Source organism: Larimichthys crocea, chromosome XXIV (assembly GCF_000972845.2).
Source record: "Larimichthys crocea isolate SSNF chromosome XXIV, L_crocea_2.0, whole genome shotgun sequence".
NCBI lineage: Eukaryota > Metazoa > Chordata > Actinopteri > Sciaenidae > Larimichthys > Larimichthys crocea.
In genome coordinates this window covers 11,266,575-11,293,091 of record NC_040034.1, presented here as the reverse complement: position 1 = coordinate 11,293,091, position 26,517 = coordinate 11,266,575, and the positions used below count along the sequence as shown (strand labels likewise).

At 38.9% G+C, this 26,517-nt stretch overlaps 4 protein-coding genes across 7 annotated transcripts; 1 reads left to right on the top strand and 3 right to left on the bottom strand.

The window, feature by feature from the left end:
• Nucleotides 1-671: 671 nt before the first annotated feature.
• On the top strand, nt 672-9,031 carry reep1 (receptor accessory protein 1). 4 transcript variants are annotated; one of them, XM_019277144.2, is made up of 9 exons: nt 672-808; nt 2,097-2,132; nt 2,369-2,441; nt 2,557-2,633; nt 2,768-2,888; nt 3,291-3,404; nt 3,666-3,828; nt 5,329-5,591; nt 6,806-9,031. In XM_019277144.2, exons 1-9 carry the CDS (start codon nt 777-779, stop codon nt 6,875-6,877), a joined length of 951 nt encoding a protein of 316 aa, XP_019132689.1. In that variant the 5' UTR covers nt 672-776; the 3' UTR covers nt 6,878-9,031. The 4 variants fall into 4 exon arrangements, with proteins under 4 accessions (XP_019132689.1, XP_019132688.1, XP_019132690.1 ...); XM_019277143.2 differs by having other exon boundaries at nt 673-808; nt 5,323-5,591; XM_019277145.2 differs by lacking the exon at nt 2,097-2,132 and having other exon boundaries at nt 674-808; nt 5,323-5,591.
• Nucleotides 9,032-9,079: 48 nt separating this feature from the next.
• On the bottom strand, nt 9,080-11,526 carry mrpl35 (mitochondrial ribosomal protein L35). Its single transcript, XM_019279517.2, has 4 exons — nt 11,391-11,526; nt 11,017-11,182; nt 9,418-9,562; nt 9,080-9,327 (listed from the first exon to the last, which is right to left on the bottom strand). Exons 1-4 carry the CDS (start codon nt 11,419-11,421, stop codon nt 9,139-9,141), a joined length of 531 nt encoding a protein of 176 aa, XP_019135062.2. The 5' UTR covers nt 11,422-11,526; the 3' UTR covers nt 9,080-9,138.
• A 1,493-nt stretch (nt 11,527-13,019) lies between these two features.
• LOC104921597 (laminin subunit gamma-2) lies at nt 13,020-18,879 on the bottom strand. The gene is made up of 9 exons (XM_010734183.3): nt 18,631-18,879; nt 17,059-17,226; nt 16,700-16,838; nt 16,510-16,598; nt 16,213-16,276; nt 15,172-15,260; nt 14,958-15,070; nt 14,721-14,877; nt 13,020-13,778 (listed from the first exon to the last, which is right to left on the bottom strand). Exons 1-9 carry the CDS (start codon nt 18,686-18,688, stop codon nt 13,621-13,623), a joined length of 1,035 nt encoding a protein of 344 aa, XP_010732485.2. The 5' UTR covers nt 18,689-18,879; the 3' UTR covers nt 13,020-13,620.
• A 408-nt stretch (nt 18,880-19,287) lies between these two features.
• Nucleotides 19,288-24,260, bottom strand: cfap99 (cilia and flagella associated protein 99). Its single transcript, XM_027275262.1, has 16 exons — nt 24,245-24,260; nt 23,938-24,089; nt 23,601-23,745; nt 23,419-23,513; nt 23,211-23,317; nt 22,956-23,133; nt 22,721-22,801; nt 22,367-22,435; nt 21,911-21,997; nt 21,725-21,813; nt 21,319-21,523; nt 20,773-20,914; nt 20,541-20,692; nt 20,251-20,456; nt 19,937-20,129; nt 19,288-19,825 (listed from the first exon to the last, which is right to left on the bottom strand). Exons 2-16 carry the CDS (start codon nt 24,049-24,051, stop codon nt 19,715-19,717), a joined length of 1,974 nt encoding a protein of 657 aa, XP_027131063.1. The 5' UTR covers nt 24,052-24,089; nt 24,245-24,260; the 3' UTR covers nt 19,288-19,714.
• Nucleotides 24,261-26,517: the final 2,257 nt, after the last annotated feature.

Genomic DNA, 26,517 nt, shown 5'->3' with positions numbered 1-26,517 from the left:
AAACACTCAAGTCACTTGAGTTTTAGGGAGTTATGATGGATATTTTTCACTATTGTAGCAAATTTGCAGCAGATTTCTGATAATTCTGATAATGAAGACAATTGTTAGTTGTAGCCCTTCTTGCATGGTGCGTTTTTCTTAATAAAGTTGTGTTTCATCAACGTTACCACAGACTGGCTGACACAGAAATTTCACCTAGGAGTACTGGTTAGTTTGTGGATCTCTGGGCAAATAATAAGGCTGCCATGTAGCCTAGTCTGCTGGTACACTTAATGGAAACATAGAGGGATGGAGTACGTAGTGTCTGCAAAGAGGAAGGTGTGAGGGTATCAGTAGAGGCCCCAACAGAAGATAACAATCAAACTTTATTTATATAGGAGGAGTCAAATGTCAAAAACATTTAAATGAGTCAGATAAAGTAGAGATATAATATAGCAAAACTAATAAGAAGTGCAAGTCATAATAAACACAAAGTCAGGCTAAAAAGAGTGTTAGATTAAAATATTTTCTCCAGGATAACCAGGCAATGCAAACAATCTTATCACATCTGAACACACTTAGAGCCAGGAAAACTCATCTGAAACCACCCTGTATGCTGAGTATCTATCTGTGCAATGCAACACTGCCATCTATGGACAAGAGTTTCAGTCCGCTCGCTGTTTATCCTGCATCACGTTGCCGCCTGTGTGCGTTCAGACGCAGCCGCTCGGACGCGCCTGTCATCTGGAGGAAACTCCTCCCCGCAGTCAGCGCGTCCTGTCGCCTTTTCCAGCGCAATGGTCTCCTGGATCATCTCTAGACTTGTGGTGTAAGTCTTTTTTATTATTATTATTTATTATTATTAATCACAGAGTATGATAATAATGAAATGCGCTTTCTGGTTATTGCGGGTATTTGAGTCGCTCATTGACGGTGCAGGAGCGGCGCGCTTTAGAAGCCCCCGCAATTTGGGTAATATTTAATCAGAATCAGACGTCAGTGTTCAGGGACAGAGCAGATGTTGGTCTATTAATTTTTGACTGGAAAACAGTCTGAATTCATCCGGATTGTACTTTGCCATTTGAGCAGGAATGCTGAGCTCGGCCTGTATTTGTGAACAGGCTGGCAGCGCTCAGTAGGCTGACACTCTTTGTGTTTATCAAATGCCTTTTTTTTATATTACAGACAAAGAGGTGACGTGATGGGCTGAATAATCTATTACCATCTATGCAATGATTATATGAGTCAGATCCAGAAATCAGAGCCGCCTTTCATTGGCACAAGCCTAAATGTCACAGAGTGGCGAGGTGACTGAACAACAGGAGCGGTCTTTGAGTGGAGCTATATTCTCTGTTGATGTCCCATATTGGGAAAAAAAAACAACAAAAGGGATGGGTCAGCCTACTCAGGTTACAATGCAAGTGTTATTCATATATATCCTGATATATTCCCTTATAGCCATGCATTTAAAAGAGATTCAACAATAGGGCGACGTTTATTTCTGAAAGTTATGGCTATTTTTACATGCACAAAGTATGAATCAGCGGTATTGCAGACCGTGTGGAGTATACCAACAGCAGCAGGCCCAACCTCAAAATAGTGAGGCAATTAAATTTAGATTACAAGATCTTGTTGCAAAGATGGGGAGTGTTTCAGCCCTGCTTGTTTACAACCTGCTTATGTGGGGTCTTTTTTTTTTTGGGTCCACAATCCAACAGAAAGGCTTAGTTAGTCGGTCTCCCACGGATGATACAGGCTGCTCAGCCTATTTTTAGTGTCCTTGTGTTTCTACACCCTGTTGAAACACAGTTAGCTGGCCAAGCTAGAGAGGTGCAACATGATGTGGGTCAGTAATTTGATCAGGTCACACTCACAGCTGTTGCCAGGCTGTAGCACTTGAACAGAAACCTGTCTTTGGAAATGTCTTTACTAGAAATGTAAAGAAAAACAAAGGTGAGCTAATTTTACCCCATGTCTGTAAGTTTAGCACCTGGACAATGTCAGTCAAATCAGCCAGAGCAAAATCTTTAATTTAATAGTTTCTTTTAGGAAGGGAAAATGTGCTGCACCTTCTCTGATTTACCTTGATCTCACCTGACATCAATTTATTTATGCAGGCTGCAGCTCAAGAGGATCAGGGACAAAACTGTATTGTATGACTGCACAACTTTACATGGATTAATAAAGGCAGAGAAAATATATTTAAAATGCCAGTCTGGGTATTTTTCCAGAGCCTTATAAGAAATTTCTGTTTATCCCAGAATATATTATCCACAATCATGATTTATTACATTAAAATGTGTTATTACTGCACATTTTAAATATCTGTTGGACTGCGGTGTTAAATGTTTTGTTTTTGGAGTTAACAGGCTCTTTTTCTGTCTTCTAGACTTGTGTTTGGTACACTATATCCTGCATACTCATCTTATAAAGCTGTGAAGTCAAAAGATGTGAAAGAATATGTGAGTATATTATTTGTATTTTTAGTTATCAAATGGGATCAGGCAGTGTTGTCTCCATAAGTGTGATTCTACGAGGTGTTTTGTGTGGCCACTAACTATTTCTGTTATGTTTTAGGTGAAATGGATGATGTACTGGATAATATTTGCCCTATTCACGACTGTGGAAGTATTTACAGATATGTTTCTTTGTTGGTAAGTGACCTTTGTGATGATATTATTTGATGGAAAACTGGTGACTGTGGTTATATTACATATAATAATTTGTGTCTGACATGTGAAGCATGTGATTTTTTTGTTGGCTTTATCATTTTATGTCGTCAATGCAGGCTTCCGTTCTACTATGAACTGAAGATAGCCATTGTGGTGTGGCTGCTGTCCCCTTACACTAAAGGCTCCAGTGTGCTATACAGGAAATTTGTTCATCCCACGCTTTCCTCAAAAGAAAAGGTGAAAACCCTTCCTTTGTTGGACCTTCCTTTTACTTCCACTTATGCGGTTCAAGGAAAGGCTTACGTAGGCTCTATGTGTGGTTTTGTGCCTAATACAATTTGAACTTTCCAGAGGACAAAAGTTCCTTTGTGCCGAATCCACTTTTCCACTTTAGCTGTTAAAGATGTGTTTGCAGGACAGGACACAGGAAATGTTACGGTGTTCCTCTGTTTCTCCTTTCCATTTTCCTCCATGTCTCAGTCAGGAAACACATTAGAGAGTTGGCGAAGACAATAACAGATCCAGAATTCAATCAAAATGTAATCAAGAAATATGAGAAACACCATCAACAAAGTGCATAAAATGAGTTTGACTATGACAATCAGAGATTTTATGTGTTTATTTTTGTACTTGTCACAGGACATTGATGACTATATTGGACAAGCGAAGGACAAAAGCTATGACACACTGGTGCATTTTGGAAGAAAAGGGCTGAATGTTGCAGCCACAGCCGCAGTCATGGCTGCAACAAAGGTAATGCATGCTCTGGGTTTTTGTTTAGTATTGACCTGGGGGTAAAGAACAGGGTCATCAAGCCGGTTATGTTGTGTGCTACTCACATAATGAAGCAGGAATATTGAATAAAGCTTGGAATGTTTGCTTTTAAAGTAGAAGATCCAGTAGCTTACTGTAATGATTGTATCAAATGATTTATGCCGCTAAACATGAATCATCCTCCAACTGTCACACATTGCTGCTGACGCTAAAATTAATATCCGGTGTTACCTGTTCTAGAGCCAAGGGGTCCTGTCAGACAGACTGAGGAGTTTCAGCATGCAGGATCTGTCTTCCTATCAGTCTGACCCTGTTAACACCGGCCCCGGCGTTACACAGCCTGCACCAACGCAGCATCGGACCAAAACTATGATGCGCAGCAAATCAGAGAGCTACAACAAGGGTGAGTCGACATTACTCACGCCAGCACAGAAAACGAAAAGCCACTAAAGAGACTGACTTAATCCAGCAAGCTTATATAAGCATACTAAAACTCTTTGGTGCTGTTGAGAATATATTAGTTTAATAAAACACTGGGTGGGTAACAAACTGCCTGTTCACAGAGAACATTAGATATAATGGTGCCATTGCCAATGCAGTAACAATGACTAGTTCGTTTGTGTGAAACAGATTATCATGTAGATTTCTGTCTTCCTGTTAAAGCTTGTTTAAGCTGACAGATATTGTTCTGTACCTCAGCTTTCCTGACTGGCCCCCTAACCTCAATCCTGCCTTCCTGTTTGGAGCAGGTCAGGCTTTACAGGGCTGCCAGGCTAAAACCATCCTGTGATAAAACTCACATGTAGCTTGGGGGATATGTTCCCAGTTCAACATCATGTGCAAACACTTGATGTTTGTTGGATTGGGTTTTTTTTCCAGCTAATAATTATTCCATTGTATATAAATTTAGACACAACTATTTACACCGGACTGAAATATGTGTACAGATGTATGCACAATTAACCTTTATATCAAACAAGGTCACTTCTGTTAATATCTGTGTATAGATCTCAGCATAGCTGCTCTCATTTTATGAGTCATACTAACTCATAAGTCTGGTGTTATTTTATATGTCTCTTATTGTCAACAAATCCCAATAACAGACCAAAACAACCCATGTTTTAGTCCGTCTCTAAATACTTCCTGACTTCCACACCCTGTCTGTGGCTTTCAGCGCCAAGCCCATTGGTTCCTACTGAAGATGTGAATCTTGAAAAGCAGGTCACAAATATATTTTTTACACCAGCTGGTCACTGTAGTTTTGAGGTAACATAATACACAGGTGTAAACAGTACATTTGCTGGGGGACTATTTTCAGCTGTCGATTAATACACATTTGGTGCCCCAGTGAGTATTTATGGAAGCAGGATGGTGTATGTGGGACTGACTCAAAATAAACTACAGTGCCATGTTCATTATAATGAAGGGACATGTCGCAGAGTGCAGCTGTGTGGTTCACTTATGTATACGACAACCCTTGAAGGGCTCTTGTAAAGGATAAGCTATCGAGATCATTGTTAGTTTTGGTCTTTTCGGGGGATTTGTTGACAATTTGAAAAATATTATTGCATTAAATGACATAAAAATTTGCCTGAGTGGAGACAATTCTGCAGTTACTAAAATGAAGAACAGAGGAGGCTTCATAAAAACAAGCTTGTTAGGCTTATTTGTGCTGTAACAAATTGGTTCCTGCTTATCATAACTCCCTGCTTTGCCTCTGCTCTGTGGTCTAAAGAATGATAATGCATTACGATATGAATGTGCACAATCCCCAGTGGCCAAAATCTGATTCCACTACAGCTACAGCAATTACACAAAAAGTACATGGCTTTCAATCCAATAGACCAGAGATAAAAATGTTCATGTTGTTCATCCCTTCCACCGACCTTTCTTCAAGGTACAGGGCAGGATTTTGACATTGCTGACTATGAAGTGTTGGGGTTAAACCAATGGGACTCCACGGGGTTACTGTCCCAGGACATTTCACCATCTGAGTCTGAGTCCACACCCATTACGCTTTCACTGACACCCCAGTCTTCCCCACCTTCCACACCCTCTCCACCTCCCACTCCTCCAGCTCCGGAGAAGCTTGAGGAGATGGGTAAAGGGGTGCAGACAGCAACAAGCTCTCCACAGCTCAGGCTGATTAAGAGGAAGGCTCCTGAGGTATACCGCGCCGTCAACGTGGCTGCTCAGCTGCTGCCTGCCCTTGAGAGTGGTGATTTACTCACCGATTCACTAATTTCTATTGCTGTGTAGCTAAATAACTTGTCATGGTTCAGCACTTCTGCAACTGAGTCTAATCGGATTTCTGCACTGATGAAGCTGAATCATGCGTTAACGTTAGTGGAATTATTGTTTTGTTCGAATGAATGTGTTCTGGCTCTTGTATGATTGCAGTTACTCACTTGTTTGGAAATGTAGCATGGGAAAAAGTCCAAACATGACTGTTATGTTGGCGTAGGTAGACTTCTGGTGTATTTTACCTCTGATAATAGCTTCTGCTTTTGATGTAGTGTTTATGGAAATGATTCAGCATAATCAGGCTGTAATGAACGGGTATTTGTGAATAGATTTCAACATCTATTATCAGTTTGTTTGGCATGGCACTGTTTAAAGGATAATTGCAGTAAAATTCAACACCTTTGTTTTTGTCAACAAATCCCAAGGAAAAATAAACAAAACTAACAATGAACTAATCCTACCAACCAGTATTGTCCGTATAGCCTAATATAGTTTATTTCTGTGTGCCATTGATATCTATCTTTGTCCTGATACTACTAAAAGCACAGCATCCTGCTGCCATCAATACTTAACAGGGAGCCAAATGTGAATTAATCCGCACCTGAAAATAGTCCCCAACAAATACACCATTTATTCATGTTTTAGCAATGATTCCAAAAAACTACAGTGCCCGGCTGGTGTAAGAAATTGACTCATTTCTAAAAGTTATTTGTCACCCATTGGTTTGTAGACAATCACTTTCAAGCCTCAAGTTTGTCGTTGTCAATCACAAGGTAGCCACGCCCTAAAGCATTACCCTGCTTTATCATATATGTTACTCTAAATGGGACCATAATTTATAAACTGAACATCATGCAGTATGTAAGGAGATCTGAAACTACGGACCCAGAAGTTCTGTCCATTAATACTGCCCAGTACAGTCTAAAGTCCATTCAGAACAGGAAGCATTGAGACAGAGACAGAGTAAGACATTGTTAGTTTTGGTCTTAATCTTGGAATTTGCTGAAAATAAGAAAAATACAAACTAACTCCAGCCGCATTCTTTAGATACTGAGTAACTCATTGTAGCTATTAGCTAACTAAACTCTCGTCTCTCTCTTTGTCCTTGTCTAACATAATCTGTTCTCCCTTTCCAGCCACCTCTTAGAGTCTTAAGGCCTCTGACAAGATCCAGGAGTGCTCTTTCTTCGAACAATGAAGCCATGTGAAACTAGTCCTAAAGACTACTCCAGCTGCCTTTGCTGCAAGAAGTGAAAATACTGAATGGCCAAAATCTACATGACTGAAGCAGCCTTGCTTTGGAAAAAGGTATTACCAAAGTGACCTATGATGACCCCTCTATATTAGTATATAGCTCGTGGCTCACGATAAAAATAAAAATGAGGTTTGTGACATCGAGATAGATTGAGTTAAATGAATGAATGGGCTCCATGCTGATAATGACATTTTAAGTTTGTGGGTTATTGAATATGTATTTATGTACAGTTTGTGTGTACTTCATCTTTCTGATTTGTTTTTATATATCAGGTTTGGGTAGGCAATTGCATGTGTGTCTTCCTAGTCATTAGTCCGCTGGTTATTAAACAGAATGTACTCTCACTGAATACTACAGCTGGCATTGAGAGTGACAGAGAATGTGTTAAAAGCCAAGGATCGAAAGAAAAGGCATGGCTGTTTTCACCCCTCATTCAATCTGTTGTGGAGAAACGTGTGAGAATTCTGCACTGATTAATTATCATGTCATGGTATTGAGAAATCAGTCGATTCCCCAAAAAACATATTCTAGATATGAGATAAGACAACCTTCCTTTGTAGTAATGAAGTCAGACAGCAGTGGCAGACAACATTCTGTTATTTACCTCTTGATTAAAGCCTTAAAGAAAGACAGACACTAAAATATAAAATGTCTCCTCGTGTGATTCAAGTAACACAACTATGTTTTCATTAAACAATAATTTTGCACTATGTTTAAAATATAAAATCACTGCTCTCATTACTCTGAAATGTCCAAAAATGACTAAAATAAATAACAAACTAGTAGCTGAATATCATCACCACAATTTTTTTTTTATCATTACTGCATATTCCCTGTGTGGTAAAGAATGTCTTACTTGTGTAACAAGTAACAGCAGTCGCATCACAGATACATGAAATAAATCACAAGAGGTTGTCTCAGTGGAGCAGACTGTTTTTGACAATCTACTGTTCAGTTTGTATGCACAATTAATTGACATTTTATTTGGCAATTTAAAGCCAATTTGGAATATGTCACTTTCAGCTGTAGCAGAAATAAAATATAACACGAGTAAATATTTACTGTATATAAACATGGCTCTGTTTCCATGTTTGAAATCACTGTGTAATGCTCTGCTGTTAACTGAGCAACACTAAACCCAATGATCTTACCTTCTACTCGCTTCTTTTATTTTTTAGGAATTTCATTAGAGTGACTTTATTGGTTTACAAACTCACATTTAACTTAATATTGCGTGGCGATACACTGTATGTTTTCATCCTGTACTTTCATTCACTGAGCCTGAATTATAGCAACATTTTAAAAGTATCACACAAAATGTTGGCTGTCGATGGGTGGACTTGCGCAGTGGATTTATACTTTTCATCATTGTATCTGTATCATTTACGGCGGTTTGAAGTTTGAAACAAAAGCTTCTCAGGTACAACTGTTCTGTTTACACTGTCATTCACTCTGATGTTGTAGATAGACTTGTTATGCACATGAAATGTCCTTTAAGTGGATAAATGGTGAAAAAAATCAGATTGTGTTTCTGCGTTAGTAGTATCAGTGTTAGTGTTGGAGGTGATTTCCTTCTATTGAAATACATGCAAAGTAAAATGGAGAAAAAAAAACATGTTGCTAAGTAGCAGATTTGTATACTTGTATGTAGACTGATAAACTCATCACTGCATGATGTTTGTTATGAATTTGTATGAAATATGGATTTCTTAAATGATTCTGTGTGAAGCTGTCGGCCTCTTCATGATGCCTTGCTGGTAAACGATGAATTCTTTTTTGTCATTTGCAGTTGCTTTGTAGTGAGAATATAAAAATGTTATGATGATGCGTACATGTTGGCTATACAGATATATGAATAACATGTCTTATTTACTGATCAATTAACCACTTTGACTTATTCCATGAAGAGACACCACTTTACTAAGTTATCCTAAGAATTTTTGTTCTGGCAGGCCAGAATGTCAAATTAATTCAATCTCAACTTGATTGTGAATTATAAAACAAAAAGCGGTGAAGTGATGACATGATGGTTTATGGCAATTTATCGTCCTACTACGTTAAATATTTCTGTTTAAATCAATTTACATCCATTAAATATGAAGCAAAACTTTGGTTGTGTTTTTTTTGTCTTATCTAAAGAGCATGTCAAGACATATGACTTTGTTACATATATAACTTTATTACATTATATTTAAAACAGAAAACAAGGTGTCATTACAGTTTGAGGTTGACCCGATCGTGGTACTTCAGGTATGGATCATCAACATACCAGTTCCTCCTTCTCCAAAAAGAGGTTGTCATTTTATCCAAAAGCTTGCTTTGTGTTTTGTTACAAAATACATGCTCCCTCAGGCGCTTTCGTCTGGCAGGACTCTTCTTCCACAGTTTCTTCTTGTATCCGGCCTGTATACACCCAAGAACAAGAAGTCAGATTGGAAACACTGTGCTTTAAAAAAAGGTGAAAAAGACAGTAAAACAGTAAAAGGCTCGTACCTTGCGTCTGATCCAAAGGCCACAATGCAGCCTCATGAACCTATCCGTCACAGATTTTATGCTCTTTCTCTTTCCCTTCTTCACACTGTAGTACGTCAGACTTCTGCTTGGTTGCTGAGTCAGACTAGGAATAAGTGCCGACACCCTGCAACAGCACAGAAATGCAGAGTAGGGAAAGGGCAAAAAAAGGTTTTAGTCACGTGAAAATTACAAAACATTTTATCACCTAACACAAATATGAATCAATAACAGGTTTTGATATTTTCCTCTGATTTCTCACTCCAGATACAAAAAAACAGTGATTAAAATTACTTATTAAAGTACATATTCAATCATCACAATAAACTAGTTTTTAACTGACAGGAGGAAATGGATATTTAACAAAGTATCTTTTTTCTTGCACCTGACTTTAGCCACAACAATCCTAACCCTACACCTAATCCAGATTCCCAAAAACATGGAGGGGGAACTTGAGAGAGCTACAAGAGGATCACTACAAAAATTTAGCAAATAAAGAAGTTCAGTAGAAGTAAACAGTTAACTTCTACTAACAGTCTCTCGTGTAATAGGAGATCAGCATTTGATCCACTGCATCTCTCCTATTACTTTTCCCTTTAGTGCAAGATAATGTTTCACATAATGTTTATGGGAACAGTCAAATGGGTTCTGATCCGCTAATCCACATTACATGGACAAATGTGTTATGGAATTTTCTGTCCTTAGGTTACATGAGGTCATGTGTGGGCCTTGAGGTCCTCAGCAGTATTAGTTGTTTGACTTTGGTTGAGAAGAGTAGGTGCCAGTCTATCTCAACACTGTGGTGGCCAGAGTCGAAGAGACCTATTGCTGCCTTCCTAGACAGATAGCTTGCCGTTGACGTTCCAATCTGCGTAAACAGACATCTGTGTCTCCAGACTAGAATATGCTGACAATAAAAGACATTCTCTTTGACCAATTCTGGGCGTGTAGTATTTGTGGTGTGATCTTTGAGTTTAAAGTCTATCCACCAGGATGAATTGGGGCAGAATGTGAGACCGACTCAGGCACTTCTGATGAACTTTGACAGTGTCTCTAATTCTCCTTGATCAAGCGTCAATAAATAATACAGCATAAGACATCAGAGGCTCCTGAACACTTTCTTCCTTCCTGACCTCACCATTGACTTTTGACTTCAGCAATTTCTCCACAACAACATGTATGAACATTCATCTGCTGCTGTTAATAGTCTCCTCTCTTTTGGGAAGGCTTTCATTAAGATTACCATCGAGCATCGTTATCCATTTCAGCTGAGTTTTTATACACCAAAACTCTGAGATCTACTTCTTTATCAACTTCAAAATCACGTTAAAACAGACCAAACTGATGTCACAATATTGGAAGTGCACATTATATGAAATATTATGATTATATGTTGTAAACATTTAAAAAACAGCTCCAGACATAAGTAACACACTTCATAATTTGTGGTCCCTGACACGACAGGAGACTTATTAAATATGTTGATATTCATCTTGCTATCAAGTAGTTAAAATAAATATTGTTATAATATCCACTTGATAGTTTTAAAACCAGCAGCTTAGTCTCTTGGTGGCCTTTTACCGTTGCAGGATGTTGTACCGCGGTGCCTGGCACACTGCAGCCCGCAGAGGAGCGCGGACGGCGGCTGCGGCAGAGCTGCACAGAGGCGTGGGCTGGATGAGGCTGGAGAGCTGACAGAGCTGCGGCGTCCTGGCACACAGAGAGACAGACAGCGGCCTCAGGAGACCTGACAGTCAGACACAAGGACATCAATACAGACGACAGGAGGACACCTAGCACTGTGAGCTAAGCGAGCCCAGCTGATGTACTATTACACTAAATAACTACACAAATAAAACACTGATCGGTGCGTTAAGCGCGCATAAAATACTACAAATCAACAGAATGAAGAGAGTGAAATGAAAAAGTGTGAATGTCATTTTATGTGTACACACCGGACACCCTCCTCGCCAAGGCGGCCGCCATGCTTTCTGCTGAAGGCTGCAGACAGTACGGAGTCCTGTTGGGACAAACTTAATCTGGCGTTACACTGCACAGAGCATTACCGCCACCTAGCACCTGTCCCTGGACCTCTCTGTGAACAACATATCCGAGACTAATATCCACATAAATCCAAAATGATATAATAAAATACAGTTTTATGTTACGTGTGTTTACGTGCACACAAAGAATAATACACATACTGACTGATTTTTATTCTCTGCTGCACTAATTCTCATTATTTTACACTCCTCTGCAAAGTGCTGTGACTTTCATTCATTGTCTACTACAGCCTAATTTAATTCTATATAGTTTCTTTTTATCTATATTTGGAGTTCTACTCAGAAGGGCTACCTTTTTAATATTTTAAGGACTTTCACTTCCACTAAATGTATTTTAAAATGCAATATTGCCATTTATAGATTAATGCAGCCAGTCATTAAAATAAATAAAAATCATTGTAACTTTTCAGTCACAATAAATTCTGTTATGAACTCCAGTATCTACTTTCTGTGAGTCAGTCTTGAATGCAGCTTTTCGTCTGTCTTTGTACTGCGTAGTTGTGTAAATTTGTTTATCTGATCCTGAGGTTTGCCATTTGTCACAGACTCCTGTAGGATGTTTACATAACGTGGAAAGAATTGTTCACTGCTGTGGGACCTAACCTCAGTCTTATTCACCTATTCACTTCTCTCTTTTCTTTAGTCCTGCAAACCTAAAGCAGGAAATGCACAGGAGCAGCTAGTAATATGAATCCCTCTGAGTTTACAGTATGTGTACATATGATGGGAATATGAGTTAAATCTGCAGCCAAAATACCATAAAACCATACCACAAAAAATAAATACAAAAATAACACTACAGTGGCTATTTAACAATTTGACACTCTTGAGCGTCTTACTGCCTTCAAAGAATACTTCCAATGAACATCTATTCCAAAAACATTTTCTTATGTAACTATGTGGTAATTTGCCCAGCAATATAATCAAATTAATCAATTTAGTCATGAGTACTGCCACACCGAAAGAGCTTGTTAAATCAGTATGTAAATTTCCTTATCACCCTTGGTTGTGCCAGAATAAGTGTGTATCAACTGAGCTGTGTTGAAAGGGGGTAGAAAATAGTATACCAGACAGACATTATATTGGGTCCTGCCTACTCCTGGAATGGCATATAGCAGTAGACTCATCACAACAGTAACTAGGTCCAGTTTATCTGCATTGCAGATCCATGAATTCCCAGTATTTACTTCAGAAATGATTATTGATGATCAAAGTCCAACATGACTGTCCTGTTTTACTGAGGGCAGGCTTTGTTGGGACAAAGTGCACAACAACAGTCGTCACTACACATGTGGATCCTTCATATAGAGGCAATACTGTTGTTATGCTTGGCTAAATAACCACATATCTTCTATGCACAGTAACAACTTGGCATCCACAATTATTTGAGGGCAATAAAAAATACCAAAAAATTACCAATGTTATATTTTGTTGCATTGCTTTTTTAAACTCTTCTAATTTCAATTTAAGTTTGCAATACAAATTCAAATGTGATTAGGTACAAGAGAGTAAGAAACAAAGTTCACGTTAATCATTTTTATTTCTTTTCCTTTAAAACATACAAATAACCTTACAAAAGCAGATTAAATACATGAAGCAAATGTATCAATGTAACTTCAGACAACATGATGCACAGTAATCAAATGCATTAAAAAAAAGACAAGGCACCACCCACATCTTACAAGTCTCTGTAACCGTGGAACTACACGAGTTAATGGAGGCACCCACGTGTCTACCAACACGAGTGCAAAGTAAATCAATTACCTCTGTAAAAAAAAGTGCGTTTCATAAGCGAGAGAGAGGTTCCCACCCAGTCAAGGCATGCATCTCATTGCCATCGTTCCAGCATACTTCTCATAATCCAATAAACTAGTTCACAAAAGAAGAGTTGAAGAGAGAAGAGAGTGGAACGACTGTAACAGTGTCAAACTACGAGAATTCACAAAAGAGTGAAAGTCCATTTTTCAATAATATATTCAAATGTACCACATAAAAAAGTACTCTTAAGGCACAAGTTCAGGATTTTAGTTCTTCTTCTATCAGTTCTTTTGCCTTTAGTTGGGACCCATATGTACGTAGAATCAGTCCACCAAGCACTAAAGCTAATCTGAGGTCCTTTGGTTCACCAGCCAGCGTATACAGGTTCTGCATCACACGGGATCCCATAGTATCGACCTTGAGGTCGCTCTTTGTGTAATAATGGAGCTCGGGCGACAGTCAGCTCTCCGTCAGTGTCTCTCCGTCGTCGTAGTACCATCAAAATGATGAAGAGTAGAGCAACTGATGGGAGAGAGGAAAAACACCAGAGGATGTTACATGAAATGACCATGTACACAAGAGCTTATTACACACAATGATATGTGTTTTATGTCATTATGTCCCGTTTGTGCATGATGTGGTCTCGGTGTAAAGGAAAAAGAATTATCTGTTTCTAGTGTGCAAAAAGAAAAATGTTACTGTTTCCACAAGGCCAAATGACCCAAGAGTCAACAGTCTAAAAATTAAAGTGTCATACAGTTCAGGCATAAACTTTGTTCCCAACAAGACCTGGCTGATGTGTGAAATTTAAAGAGAAAAGTATATTATCAATTTAAATGCATACAGTAATAAACAAAAAAATTACATTACATTACGACAATAACACATCTCTATTTAATTAGTTATACCCACTGAGTGGACTTTATTCACAATATATAACATTTATTTATACAGTTATATAATTTTATAGTCCTTTCTGATCAAATATTGCTAAGTCAAGAGTGGAAAGTACCTCAGCGTTTCCTAAAGCTCCACTGCATATTCAGTTTGTCTGATCTTTGCTCATATCCTTTTATGAGTGGAAAATAACAAGCTCTGTTGAGCTATAGAAAATAAGCATGCCTAATATTATCCAAAGGGAGCTGTGAACCATTACTGTATCAAACATCAGCTATTAAAACTTTCAAGAAACTCTTCTGCCTGTAATCATATCAGCTAGAAGCGTGTCAACTTTAAAGGTAATCAGTCTGAAAAGCAGAACTAATAGTCCAGTGCCTTTAACGTGGTAAAGATAAGATGCATTACTAAAGAAGCTCTAACATATCAGAAAAAACATACTAAATAGCCAATACAGTAATAACTTTTAAACAAATATAGAGTAAGAGCAAGATTGTCTTTAAATATTTCTTCATTTAAATTAAAAACACAAAGGATTATTTTATATTTTCCAGCGTTGTTACTTACCTCCACCTCCAATGACTAAAAGAGCAATAGTAACCGGAGCCAATTCACAAGTGTCCCCTGCTTTGCGGAAGAAAGTCTCCATGCAGTAGCCTGGAGCCAAACTGCCCTCTGGACAAAACGCATCACTTGGACACCGAATGGGGTTCACGTCTGGACTCTGAGGGAACAACACACTCTGTCACCACATGTTTTCACACAGCTTCATTTCATACAGAGTCTGGAAGGTGCAGTACTCACAGGGCAGTAGTGATTCTCTGGGCATATATCACAGTTTTCTTGACCCCAGTGGATCTGGAAGTAGCCACTGCCGCAGATTTGACACATAGTATGATGGGGGGGCTTGTGCATGCCTGTTTAAAACAAGAATCATCACCTGAATGGATATTCACGCATCCCTGTTTACTGTACTTATCATGGGCCTGCAGCTTTAAGCTTGCATGATGTGAGTTACCTGGCCGACATGGTGTGCAGTCTTTGGCAGCGGATTGTAAAGATTCTGTTCCTCCAGGACACGTCTGGCACTGGGAACAACCAGAGGAGCTGTCAGAGAGAAAGAACACTTGTTTTGGGCTCCACATAAACAAACTATTATGAATTCAATGGTCGAGACAAGTATAAGTTGATTTATTTCTAAGCTGTTGTTGCAGCTTGGTTTCACTAACAGCCATAGGAGCAATACTTTGAATAATAGACGCACAACTTCATTATTATTAAAAATAACAATGTTTCACCTCCAAGTTAGGAAAGAATATGCAAATTGTTTTCAGTGTTTCAGTTGTGTGTACAATTAAAGCTATTTGGACATTTAAATAACCTAAAGATTTAATATGATGGCCCCGGAGAAGAGTTGTGGATTGGTTTCAAATAGTTACTGAACTGTCACAGTGAAGTTCTTGGTCTACCAGTAGATCCTTCCTTCCTATCCTCACGTGTGGACATTAGCTTTCAATCCCAGTTACCAGATTCCAAACTCATTTTCCTTTACAGCATGTGAGACACGAGGAAGTAACTGAGAGTTGCTGTCCTTACACTCTCCCCTCATTTTCTTTGATCAAGATGCCTCTAAGATATCTCCCTGTGGAGGAACTCTGGATACTTTAACTGGGACTAGAGCCCAGAGTAGACTGAGAACACACTGGAGGGACTGCATATCAAATCTAGCCTGGGAATCTTCAACCCAAAAGTCCAGTTCTATAAGCACCATTCATGTCTGCTGGGACATGATCATACATGCCACTTAAATTTCCATACCCTCTGCTGATTAATCAAAGCGACAACTGTGTAACCGAGCCTTGTGTGTGTGTGTGTGTGTGTGTGTGTGTGTGGGTGCATCTGTGCTGGCGAACAGAACCATGGGTTGAAAGCATGTGATGTTCGATTTGGTTGTTGGATGAAAGTCACACACTGATTCATGGGTCCTAGTTACAGGCAACAGAAATAAACAGAAACAGAAATAGAAACAGAAACCCAGTGTCATTAAAGTGCAGCTTACTTGCAAAAGCTTCCTAGTGCACAGGGTGTACATGAGGTGGAACTCTGCAGCGAAGAAAAGAAACCTGAAAGCAGCAGAAAATAACTCAACACACGTGATTTGTGTTTTCTCTCAAGCTTTAGATTACATAAAACTCTGTTGAGATTGTTGCATGTAAATTAGAAGTCATACATTTTGTAAATAGATAAAGTAAAGTCTGATTTCTGACTACAAGCATATTGCTGTTTTTGTCTGAAAGCATATCACTAGTTACTGATTTACAGCAGTGCTATGAGCTGAGTCTACAGTTAAACACACCTGGTAAACAACTTGTGCAACTCTCTCCACCAGTGATATTATTGAAGGATCCAGTCGGGCAGGGTTGACATAATGGACTTCCAGTGAAACTGTGGAGCAGTGTAAGACAAAAGAAATGCATCAGTGAAGTAGTCAGTAGAATAGCCAATATCATTAGAAGTACATTTACTGGCACACTCTATGTCCTTACTTTGTGTAGAAGCCACGGTTGCAGGGCAAACACTGCTGCTGTCCAGCTAGTGGCTGATAGAAACCTCTGTTGCACGGCAGGCAGGCTCCAGGAAATAGACACATCCCGGGGTCAGAACAGCATGCACACAGCAGGGTGTCTAAGGAGGGATAGACAGTTATTTCTTAACTTTAATGAACTTAATTGTCTGTTTTTGCTGTTTTAATCACTGCAGTATTAATTCGTAGAGGATATGTTTTTTTCTAAATAGAGAGAAGGATGAGTTAAGATCCCAAAACAAAAGTTTCAGTGATCTACTATCACACCCAAAAAAGAGTAAACTGGTGGCTCCATGTCAGATGACACGGTCATTGACTCACTGTTGTCATACTGTGATCCTGGTGCACAGGGCTCACAAGTGGAAGTGTTGAATGCAAAGCAGCCCGGGGTCGTGCTGCTAAGGATCACAGGAGTTGGAGTCAGAACAGTCGCATTCTCAATAAGAGTGGTCACAGCAGGAGTAAGTGTGGTCTGGCTCAGCACCATGCCTGGAGGAGAAGGACACTGGATGATTAAAATCTGACTTCTGGAATTGGACTGATACAGGTCTGCAAGCAAACTCACTAATTAAATTTGCCTAAAATTGTTAGTAAATAAAAACAATGATCTAGGTCGGTCTGGTAACTATGAGCTTCAATGTCCTAGTGTTGGGTGTTGTTCCCCATCTCTCTCTTTCTCCTCTCTGTCCTATCTAATATAGGAATAAAAGATCCCAAAATATGTTTTTTTTAAAAAGGGAGGAGAACTGGTGATTTGACCAGCAGCTATCTATCTATCTGAAAAAGATTTACAGGGCTGACCTGAGCTGTTTTGAGGACAAAGGTTATTTGCCTTAGGGGTCCTCCTTCACATTTTCAAATACATATGACCAAAGTAGATCTTCCTCTGTTGTGTTGTCAAGCAGATATTTTGTCTATGAGAGAGTGTTGTGTTATGCAGAAGTTACATTTATTAATTTAGTTATATTTTCAGTAAATAGTTGATCTAAGTAGATTCAATTCGTCTCCCCTTTTCTCAAACATAACAAAGATATGAAAAACCCTGCCCTGCATATTTGCCTCATAAAAAAGCTGTTACGGTGATATCTTAAATAGAAATCTTAAGTATACCAACCAACCATTCAACACGATCTAACCACTGAGGAAAGGGGAGAGGGCAGCAGGCATAAGCACAACAACCAAACAGAGCTCATATTGTTGTAGTAATCACATTAGCCATGTGCTTAAGTGCTTTCTTGAATATGAGCCATCCTCCTCATGAAATGTAATTATTCAGAAAGGAGGGGGTCATGTGATTTCTCTGGTTCAGTCTGTGCTGGCAACATTTCTCTCTCAAACTTTTTACACACAAGCCTCTGTTAAACTGGCAAAAACAAAAGCTGTAATCCTGAAAGTCTAGTAGGGTCAGGTTTAAATGTCCCTAAAGAAAGATTACTGCAAGATACAGTATTAATACCACTATTCAGTATCGCAATTCACAGAAACACTGCTTTATATCAATTTCTAGCAGTGATTTTCCATGTGGAAGAAGTTTGTCTGGAGGAAGTCTGGATGCCAAAAAAAAAGTGATACAACTCTTTAAACTTTGAATTAGATGACATTAAATTCCTGCTGAGCTAAGTTTGACAGGTAACTCATGAACTTAAAGGTTAGAAAGCATTTGTCACACAAATTTAAAATAATATGTAGTGTTTTACATAATCCACAACAAAACTCCACAGTAAAATTGATCATGAGCTATAACAGCTCATTCCACTTGGGACTGTTGTTTTTTAACTGATAAATTAACATTATGGTGTCTATTATATCTTAGTCATATATATAACTCTGTGCTCTGCCTGATGTTTTGTAGCATTACATCAGTTATTTTCAGGAATAAGAGTTTAAACTTACCTATGAAACAAGCGGCGCATATGGCAGACAGAACTCCCCGGCAGTCCATCCTCCACATATTATCGAGTACAACCACCGAGCAATGTCAGGCTACAGCATCTCATCCATGACAAGTGGTCGACTTGTCTTTGTTTTTCACAGAGGACGTCAGGGACGCTCGCTCCCTTTGCTCGGTCGCTGGCTGTGGAATCACTCCTCTCATCAGTATCATATGACAAAATACACATCATGTGATTTGGCTTTAGAGGGGAAAAAGTGAGCAAAAATGGGCTGGATACAGACAGATATGGTGCTGTTACACAAAGCAACCAGCAGGGACGCTACTGTCTGTTGTATGGTTCACATAGATAGATAGATAGATAGATAGATAGATAGATAGATAGATAGATAGATAGATAGATAGATAGATAGATAGATAGATAGATAGATAGATTAATGTTGCAGCTGATCAAGGTGGTGTTAATCATATATATGTCAATATAAAAGCTGGCTGTCAAATAAATGAAGTGGAATAAAAAGTACCAGTATTCCCTCTGAAATGTGGTAGGTTAGAAGTATACAGTAGTAAAAATAAAAGTTAATAGATAGATAGAAATATTACATTTATATCAAGACTTGTGTTGTGCAAGCTTGCCATAGTTCTGCTTTGCCATGGGTATTTCCTAACATGATATTGGTGCATCATTTTTATTCTTGAGTATTGATGATTCATATCATGTACAGTAACTTGTTACCAAAACATGCAAACCACAGAAATGACTCTAACAATGGTTTGGGGAAGGGACTTATTTTTTGTAAAAGTCACAAGTTGAAGATCTACTTCCCTTTAAAACAGGTGAGTGGAATTTACTTTGCAACACTTTGAAATAAACAACATTTAATGTTTTTATTATACATAGATTGAAGTCATAGGTCAAGATATGCAATCTTTGATAATGTAAATAAGTCACAGTGGTACTCAATCACCTTTACAGCTATTCTAAAATGCAAAATATGTCAAATGAAGACAATAAAAGATGATAACTAAAGATCCTCCTGATCTGAAATGAAACATTCACAGGCCTGTGGAGCATCTTGAACGTATTTATGTCTGAAGTGTTTCTGTCGGAGAAACAACATAAGGAGCGTCCTTCTGCTGGATATGATGCTGTAAGCTCAGCTCCAGTTCCTCCCAGCTTTTCTCCTTCAAGATTTTCTGGCAGAACAAGAAAATTATTTACTGCCACCAGCATGAAGAATCCCAACACTAACAAAAACAGTGAAAGCTTACAACTGTTAGAATTCAGTTCCTCTTTGTTGTACTCACATTGTTGTGTGTCTCTGTGTTTCTGACCGTGTGTGCTGCTGTCTGTTCACAGGTTTTGGCCTTCTTGCTTTTAATTTGCTTCAGTCTTTGGCGCTCTTGTTTTTTCTCTTCGAGCGTTCTCTGCAGAGCCAAAACTGTCTCATCCTGAGTCACTGCCTGCTGAAAACTCTGCCTGGCTCTGCTCTCCTCTTTCCTGCAACATGCCAACACTCTCATGAATGTGTGTGTAATACTTGTGTGTTTGTGTATGTATCTACTTCAGCCCACGTTTTCCTACTACCATCATCAAGTCAGTGCCAAACATTCTCTCTGACCTGATGGCAGCAGCCTGTGCCAGCACTCTCCTGTGGAGGTCGATGGTGTCCAGCTGCTCCAACAGCAGCTGCTTCTTGTACTGCTTCTCCTCCAGGATGTGCTCCCGTTTCTCCTGCTGCTCTGTTTGCTGTGCCTCCCGCAGGAGGGCCAGCCGCTCCTTCAGTTCAGCCAGGGACATCTCTCCCAGCAGCTCGTGGCCTGCAGTCTGACATGGGACAACATAATAACCATGACACAAGAAGCATGTGAAAGTATGTCAAAGGGGAGATGACATCCATACTCTGCTCACCTCGGTGTGGTCAAAATTCCTGATCCTAATATGAGGTAGCGATTCGATGGCACGGATTTCATAGATGATTTCAAATCTCCTGCTGAGCTCTGCCTGTGCCTCTTCTAGTGCTTGACGAAGGAGCTCTCGACTCTGCTCTGAGACTTCTTTCGCTGTGAAATTTCCATGAAATCGATGAGAACGGAGGTGAAATCAAGACAAAATCATCACTGTACCAAACGAGGAGGCCTACCTATGCTTTGCTTGAATTTCAGCAGCTTCTCTTTAGCTGCCTTTGAGTTCTTGTGGCCTTCTGCCACTTGTTGAACCAAGTCTCTCATTTCTTTTTCCTCCTGCAATCTCTTCTCAGCGTATCTCCGCATCAGCTGGGCTGTCTACAAGAAACAACAAAGCAACCATAAAAACACATTTTTCATGCATAATTGTAAACGTCTTTAAAAACAGCTAGTTGAGTCTGATTACCCGTCTTGTTACACACTATAAAATGCTGCGTAATCTTCTGTAAATGCTTTTAATCAGCTGTTGAGCAGGGGTGTAAATATAGACAGGCAGTGTGGTTGCACTAGGGCCCGTAGAGAGAACAGGCCCTCCAACAATGTGATAACAAGCACTAATGAGTGAATTAAATAAACAATTCCTTATTTTCTTTGGTATTTTTGTCATATACAGATATGCAGTGATGATTGCTGGGTAATTTGTTGATGTTATCATGTGACTATTTGATCATGTGAAGACAGCAAAGACCCATCATAACCAGATGCACTCAATCTTCACCCACCTCCTCTATCTGCAGCTGAGCAGTCCTCTGGTTGCGTTCCATTAAGTGTGTGCGGGCGATAGCTGCCTTCTCATAACTGATGCGTCCCTCCAAGCGCCTGCGCTCAATCATGGCCAGCTCCTCCTGCAGGTCCTTCTCACGCATTTCCTTCTGCCACTGTAGAAAAGACGATGGCTCACGCGTCCCCTCCACCAGACGCTCCACTCTGCGTGACAAATGCAAACATAAAGAATGACTCTTGGCTTGTGTAACCTGAAGTCTCACTGAGATCAACATCTTCTTTGCAAGAGAAGAAAAAAAGTACATGTAAGTATTTTAATGTTGCTCAGATTTAAAATGGTTTGCTGTTGATGCCACTACTGTCTTGTGCAGGACACTGATTGTGTTGAGATGTATAATAATCCACCTCTGCAGCTCCTCCTCCACCTGACGGTCATATAGTGCCCCCTGCCTCAGGATTGCTGCACTGTTAAGCTTGATGGGCCAGCTGTTAGTCTGAAACAAAAAAATACACTCATGCCAGTGAATATTATACCTACATGAGTGGATATGCATCACTGACGAATGATCTACAGAAATAATTAGATCTCACCTTATTAATGGAAGATGACCCAGAGGCATGAAATGAATTAAATTTGAGTTTTGAATCCAGATCCTCCTTAATCTGAGACATCACCTTCTGCAATACAAATGATGGTTCATTGGGAATGTGAACTGACTCTGAACTCTGTACTAACAGGGTGAATTTAGTTAACAACAGAGGAGAAATCAACATTACGCTAGTCAAGTGACAGTGAATTACTAAAAGGGGAAGAAATCACAGGAAGAGCAGCAGAGAGGAGATTCCTCTATTCCTATTTATACACATCAGATTAATTGTGGTTTTATTTTCACTGATATCTTTGGAAGAGATTGATTAATAAAAGTTTTGAGAAGGTACACTTTATTTTAAGAATAAATCACATTCTCACAATCATTTCATGAGAAGAGGTAAAAATATTTTATTCCAACTTTATGGGAAACAATGAATATATACAATGTAACCTACCTTGGTGTGTTCAGACTTGTGTGGATTTACACATCTGAACTGTTTCATATTTGCCTCGTACAGCAGTTCCTTTGGAGGAAAACAGACGGGATGTCATCACAGAGACATGTAATAAAGCCTGACAGTATAAGGTATAAGCCTGATGATAATAATGTGATAGTAATCATATATGGCAGAATTATTTCAAATGAGCAGTTCAGAATTAAACACACACATTAAAATTGTGTTTAATGCTCTGTAATTACCTGTCAAATATGCCAGATGTCCTTTTGTCTAACTTGTTTTCTTCTATATTAAATTAATATAACAGCCGTTTAAATATCATAGCAGATGAGAATATTACAGACATTGTACCTCAGTCTTTTTCTGGTTCTGTTGTTTGATCTTCTCCATGTTCTTCAACTCTTTTGGAGCCTTGTATGTACTATTTGGTACCTATAAAGTAAGTATGTGATGAGTCTTGCATCCATCGCAATTTCAACACAATACACGCAGCTGAATGGACGGTCTTAAGGTACAGCACACACATAAACTAACTGTGTGGACATGCTTGAAGGAAATATTGTTTATAACTGTAAATGAGGCTGACTGGTTTGCATTTTTCCTGCTGTGGAATGAGCTCAGGCTTAGGCACGGTTGGTGATTTAGGTTTGGTGAGCGAGAACTCCCGGGGCTTGGTGGTTTTAATTGGAGCTTTCTTGACCTGACTCCCATGAGATATTTTGACAGCAAGCTGCTCCAAGAGAATGTCGATTTCAGGGCGCCATCTAAAGGACAAACAGACAAAGGCTTTCACTTCTTGCCTGTGGACTAACATTAATTGCCTGAAAGATATTTTCCTCACCTCAGTAGAGGGCCAATCCACTGTTTCTCCACATAGGCAGCATCATATATATTATTCCACCCCTCTTGTATCCATGTGGTGAGGTTTGTGAAGAAGAAAGTCAGGAACTACAGCCAAACACAACAAACTCTTACACACAGAGCACAGACATAGATGATTGTTGGTTATTTCCAATGCAACAACTGTCATCAAACACTGGGTTTCTTACCATGTGCATCTTCTTTATGTCCAGTGATTTGACGACGGTGCTGAAACACTGAAGTCCAATGTCATCAAGAGCAAATGTGGCGAGGTAACAGATGACTAAAGAACAACATAACACCATAAATACATTAATAGTAATCTTGTTTTATTCAGAGTAATATTGAACAAGAGATTGCTTAGACTTACTGACAAACTGGCTGCGATCACGTCCGGATAAGCATTTCCCATTCTGTCCATAAAAGACACTGATAACTACGTCCAGTAACTTTTTGTACTCAGTACATCCAGAAACAACATCAAGTATGAACTTCTTATGCAGAGTATTCATGTCCTGCAATAACAAAAACAAGATGAGATAAGATAGACTTGAATGATCCCACACTGGGGAAATTCACTTATTATATCAGCTCACATAGAAAAGGTGGATTACTCACAAATAAGAAATATATATAAAAAGTCATTAAGTCATGCTGGTGTTAAAGTCTCTAACAGCACATATAGCATCTAATCTGAGCCCACCTACCTGCAGATCCTTTGAAACATCTTCAATGAAGTCATCCAAACACTGTCTGCCAGCGCTGAACTTATCGAGCAGCACACAGGCCTCCTTGACAAGCGATCCATAGTTTGATGTCATTTTATATCGACCTGCAGAAAGCTGCTGGGGATTGATAACTGGGCAGAAAAGAGAGAGATACTATTATCAATAGTAAGGTCTGCTTCTAAAGTGAGGCGGCAGAGTGTCTGCTTTTTTTTGAAACAAACAAATATTCAGAGTAAATTTAAAGTAAAGAAAATCCAGCGCGTTGTTTTTCAGCGCGAGTCGTTACCGTGTCCAGTCGTTGCTTAGCAACACACTAATGTAAACACAAAACAGTACCTGACAGAAACAGGAAACGTCAGCTTTTATTTGAATTAATGAGGCGTGTTGTTTTTTTTTATATCACTGTTATTGGACTGTTTTGTTCACCGTGTACCAAAAAAACATTCATGGTTTTAATCCGTCGGATGCAGATTAACAGTGTGACATCCTGATCCTTTGTTGGCTGCCATAACAATAATTATGACGTAGCATATTGTGACGTCTGTGCCAGCCGTGCGCTGCCTTCATGTGCGGTTGGGAAATTTGCAATGTGAACATCAACGAGATCAATACAATAATTATATTGTATTATGTATTACAAATTGTGATAGAAAGAAGAGACTATCTTTTGAAGGGTTAGTGGGGAAAAGCTGATTACTAAGCAAGTCACATGCCAACTGGGGTTTTAGAGTAGTCTCACAATGCATCGTCTGATTTCCTGCCATAATCTCATTAACATTAGTGGATTTTTGTGGGCCTGTAAACAAAGTTTTATTGAGCTGTCACTCTGCGGTCACAAATTCAGTTTTCAAAAAGATTAAAGAGGCTAAACATTTTAAGTATTTGTCAACTGTCAGCAGACAGAGAATGATCTACAGATGTAGTTGTAATGAGCGTCTACACAGTTTCATTACAACTGAGCAAACTCAGCTATCAGCCCTATGTCAATCAAGACTGTGTGATTGGGGTTGAAAGCTCCGGAACAAGACAGCACTTTGAGCCGAGATTGTTTTGCCAGGTCATGATTTTATGACATCATAACTAGTCTGGAAGCCAATCATGATTAAGTTACACATGTTTGATGTGAAACTTCCAGTGTACAATGTAACAATGTATGAGACATCTTGAGTAAAAAATAATTTTAACATTTTTCAGATTTTCGTCTTTTTATCTTATTATCATCTTTTTAATCCTTTTACCCTTAACCAGACCTGCCTTTTTAATGTCAGCCTTTCCCTTTCTATGTCCCCATCGTATACATGTTTATTACTGTGCTGCTATTCTTTTATTTCTATTTTTTTAGAAATCAAACAATATCCAGTTTTTAATTTTCTATCACTCTGACAGTTTCCTGTGATTACGACTACGACTTGTGTTTTACCATTTATTTTTCTCGATCCTAACTTGCTTGGTCTTTTATTGGATCCTCTGCTCTGTAAAGCACTTTGTAAACCTTGTTTTTAAAGGTCTAGTGTGTAGGATTTAGTTGCATCTAGTGGAATAACTGCATTGCTATTTCCTCACCTCCACACTTGAAAGGCCCTGGGCTACTGTAGAAACATGGCATGACAGTATAAAGTATGGACAGAGCATGAGTGTGGATGTGGATCATCGGTGGACCTGAGGTGAGCCAAATGATGCCTGGGTGCTCTAATAAGCCATATATAACAGCATATGTGTCAATCAAAGCGGCAATGCTGTTAATTATGCATAACTTTAAATCTTAATATAATTTGAACAAAACCATTTTCTGTACCAGGCATGTTTATTTCTGCTGTGAAGTTGGACATTTTAACATGGGTGCTTATGGAGATTGACTCACTTCTGCAGCCTGTCTCAAGCTGGCTGGTTGAGGAATTACAGTTTTTCAGCTATTCTGCACTGGCTTCATTTCCCAGCCGCTTCTTGGTTTGAACGTGGCTGCCTACATTCCCACTGTAGATATAAAAGGCTAAAACAACAATATTCTTATTTTCAGGCGATTATACAGACCTTTAAAGGTGCTATGTAAATGAAGTTGTTATTATTATGTTAATTACGTTATTCTTATATTCATATATTATTATTAGTATCTGGTGGCTCAGTAATCAGAATCAGAATTAGAAATACTTTAATAATCCCAGGGGGAAATTATTTTTGTTACAATACTCCAGGTTATGTTAAACAAGTAATCATCATTTAAGAACAAAATAGAAAATATATAAGCTATATATATACACACACACAAGGCATATACAAGAACAACAAAAAAACAGTAGTTAAATATTTGAAAAAGAAAAAGAAAAATGCATATCCACTGGATCTATACATAATTTTGAAACATTTCTAACTGAGTAACATTCTTTTGTGGAAGAAACATAAATACACCACATATCAACATTATTATTAAAAATGATTCAAGCATAACCCGAGTAAACATGCCTGCCTGGAGAGGATCACATGTATAACACTTACATGGTCCACATTCCTGACCTAAGGCGTGTGGGAGTCACGGTATTTGGGAGCAGCACTTGAAGGCAT

Coding starts and splice junctions, on each gene's coding strand:
- reep1 (XM_019277143.2), top strand. CDS start 777: ATGGTCTCCTGGATCATCTCTAGACTTGTGGT. Junction 2,133..2,368: donor ATCAGGGACAAAACTGTATT/GTATGACTGCAC, acceptor TCTGTCTTCTAG/ACTTGTGTTTGGTACACTAT. Junction 5,592..6,805: donor TTAAGAGGAAGGCTCCTGAG/GTATACCGCGCC, acceptor CTCCCTTTCCAG/CCACCTCTTAGAGTCTTAAG.
- mrpl35 (XM_019279517.2), bottom strand. CDS start 11,421: ATGGCGGCCGCCTTGGCGAGGAGGGTGTCCG. Junction 11,183..11,390: donor CTTGGCGAGGAGGGTGTCCG/GTGTGTACACAT, acceptor TCTGACTGTCAG/GTCTCCTGAGGCCGCTGTCT. Junction 9,563..11,016: donor CGGTACAACATCCTGCAACG/GTAAAAGGCCAC, acceptor GTGCTGTTGCAG/GGTGTCGGCACTTATTCCTA.
- LOC104921597 (XM_010734183.3), bottom strand. CDS start 18,688: ATGTGGAGGATGGACTGCCGGGGAGTTCTGTCTGCCATATGCGCCGCT. Junction 16,599..16,699: donor AACCGTGGCTTCTACACAAA/GTAAGGACATAG, acceptor ACTGCTCCACAG/TTTCACTGGAAGTCCATTAT. Junction 15,071..15,171: donor CTGCACACCATGTCGGCCAG/GTAACTCACATC, acceptor TGTTTTAAACAG/GCATGCACAAGCCCCCCCAT.
- cfap99 (XM_027275262.1), bottom strand. CDS start 24,051: ATGACATCAAACTATGGATCGCTTGTCAAGGAGGCCTGTGTGCTGCTC. Junction 22,802..22,955: donor AGCAGGAAAAATGCAAACCA/GTCAGCCTCATT, acceptor CTTACTTTATAG/GTACCAAATAGTACATACAA. Junction 21,524..21,724: donor GTGGAGGAGGAGCTGCAGAG/GTGGATTATTAT, acceptor TTTGTCACGCAG/AGTGGAGCGTCTGGTGGAGG.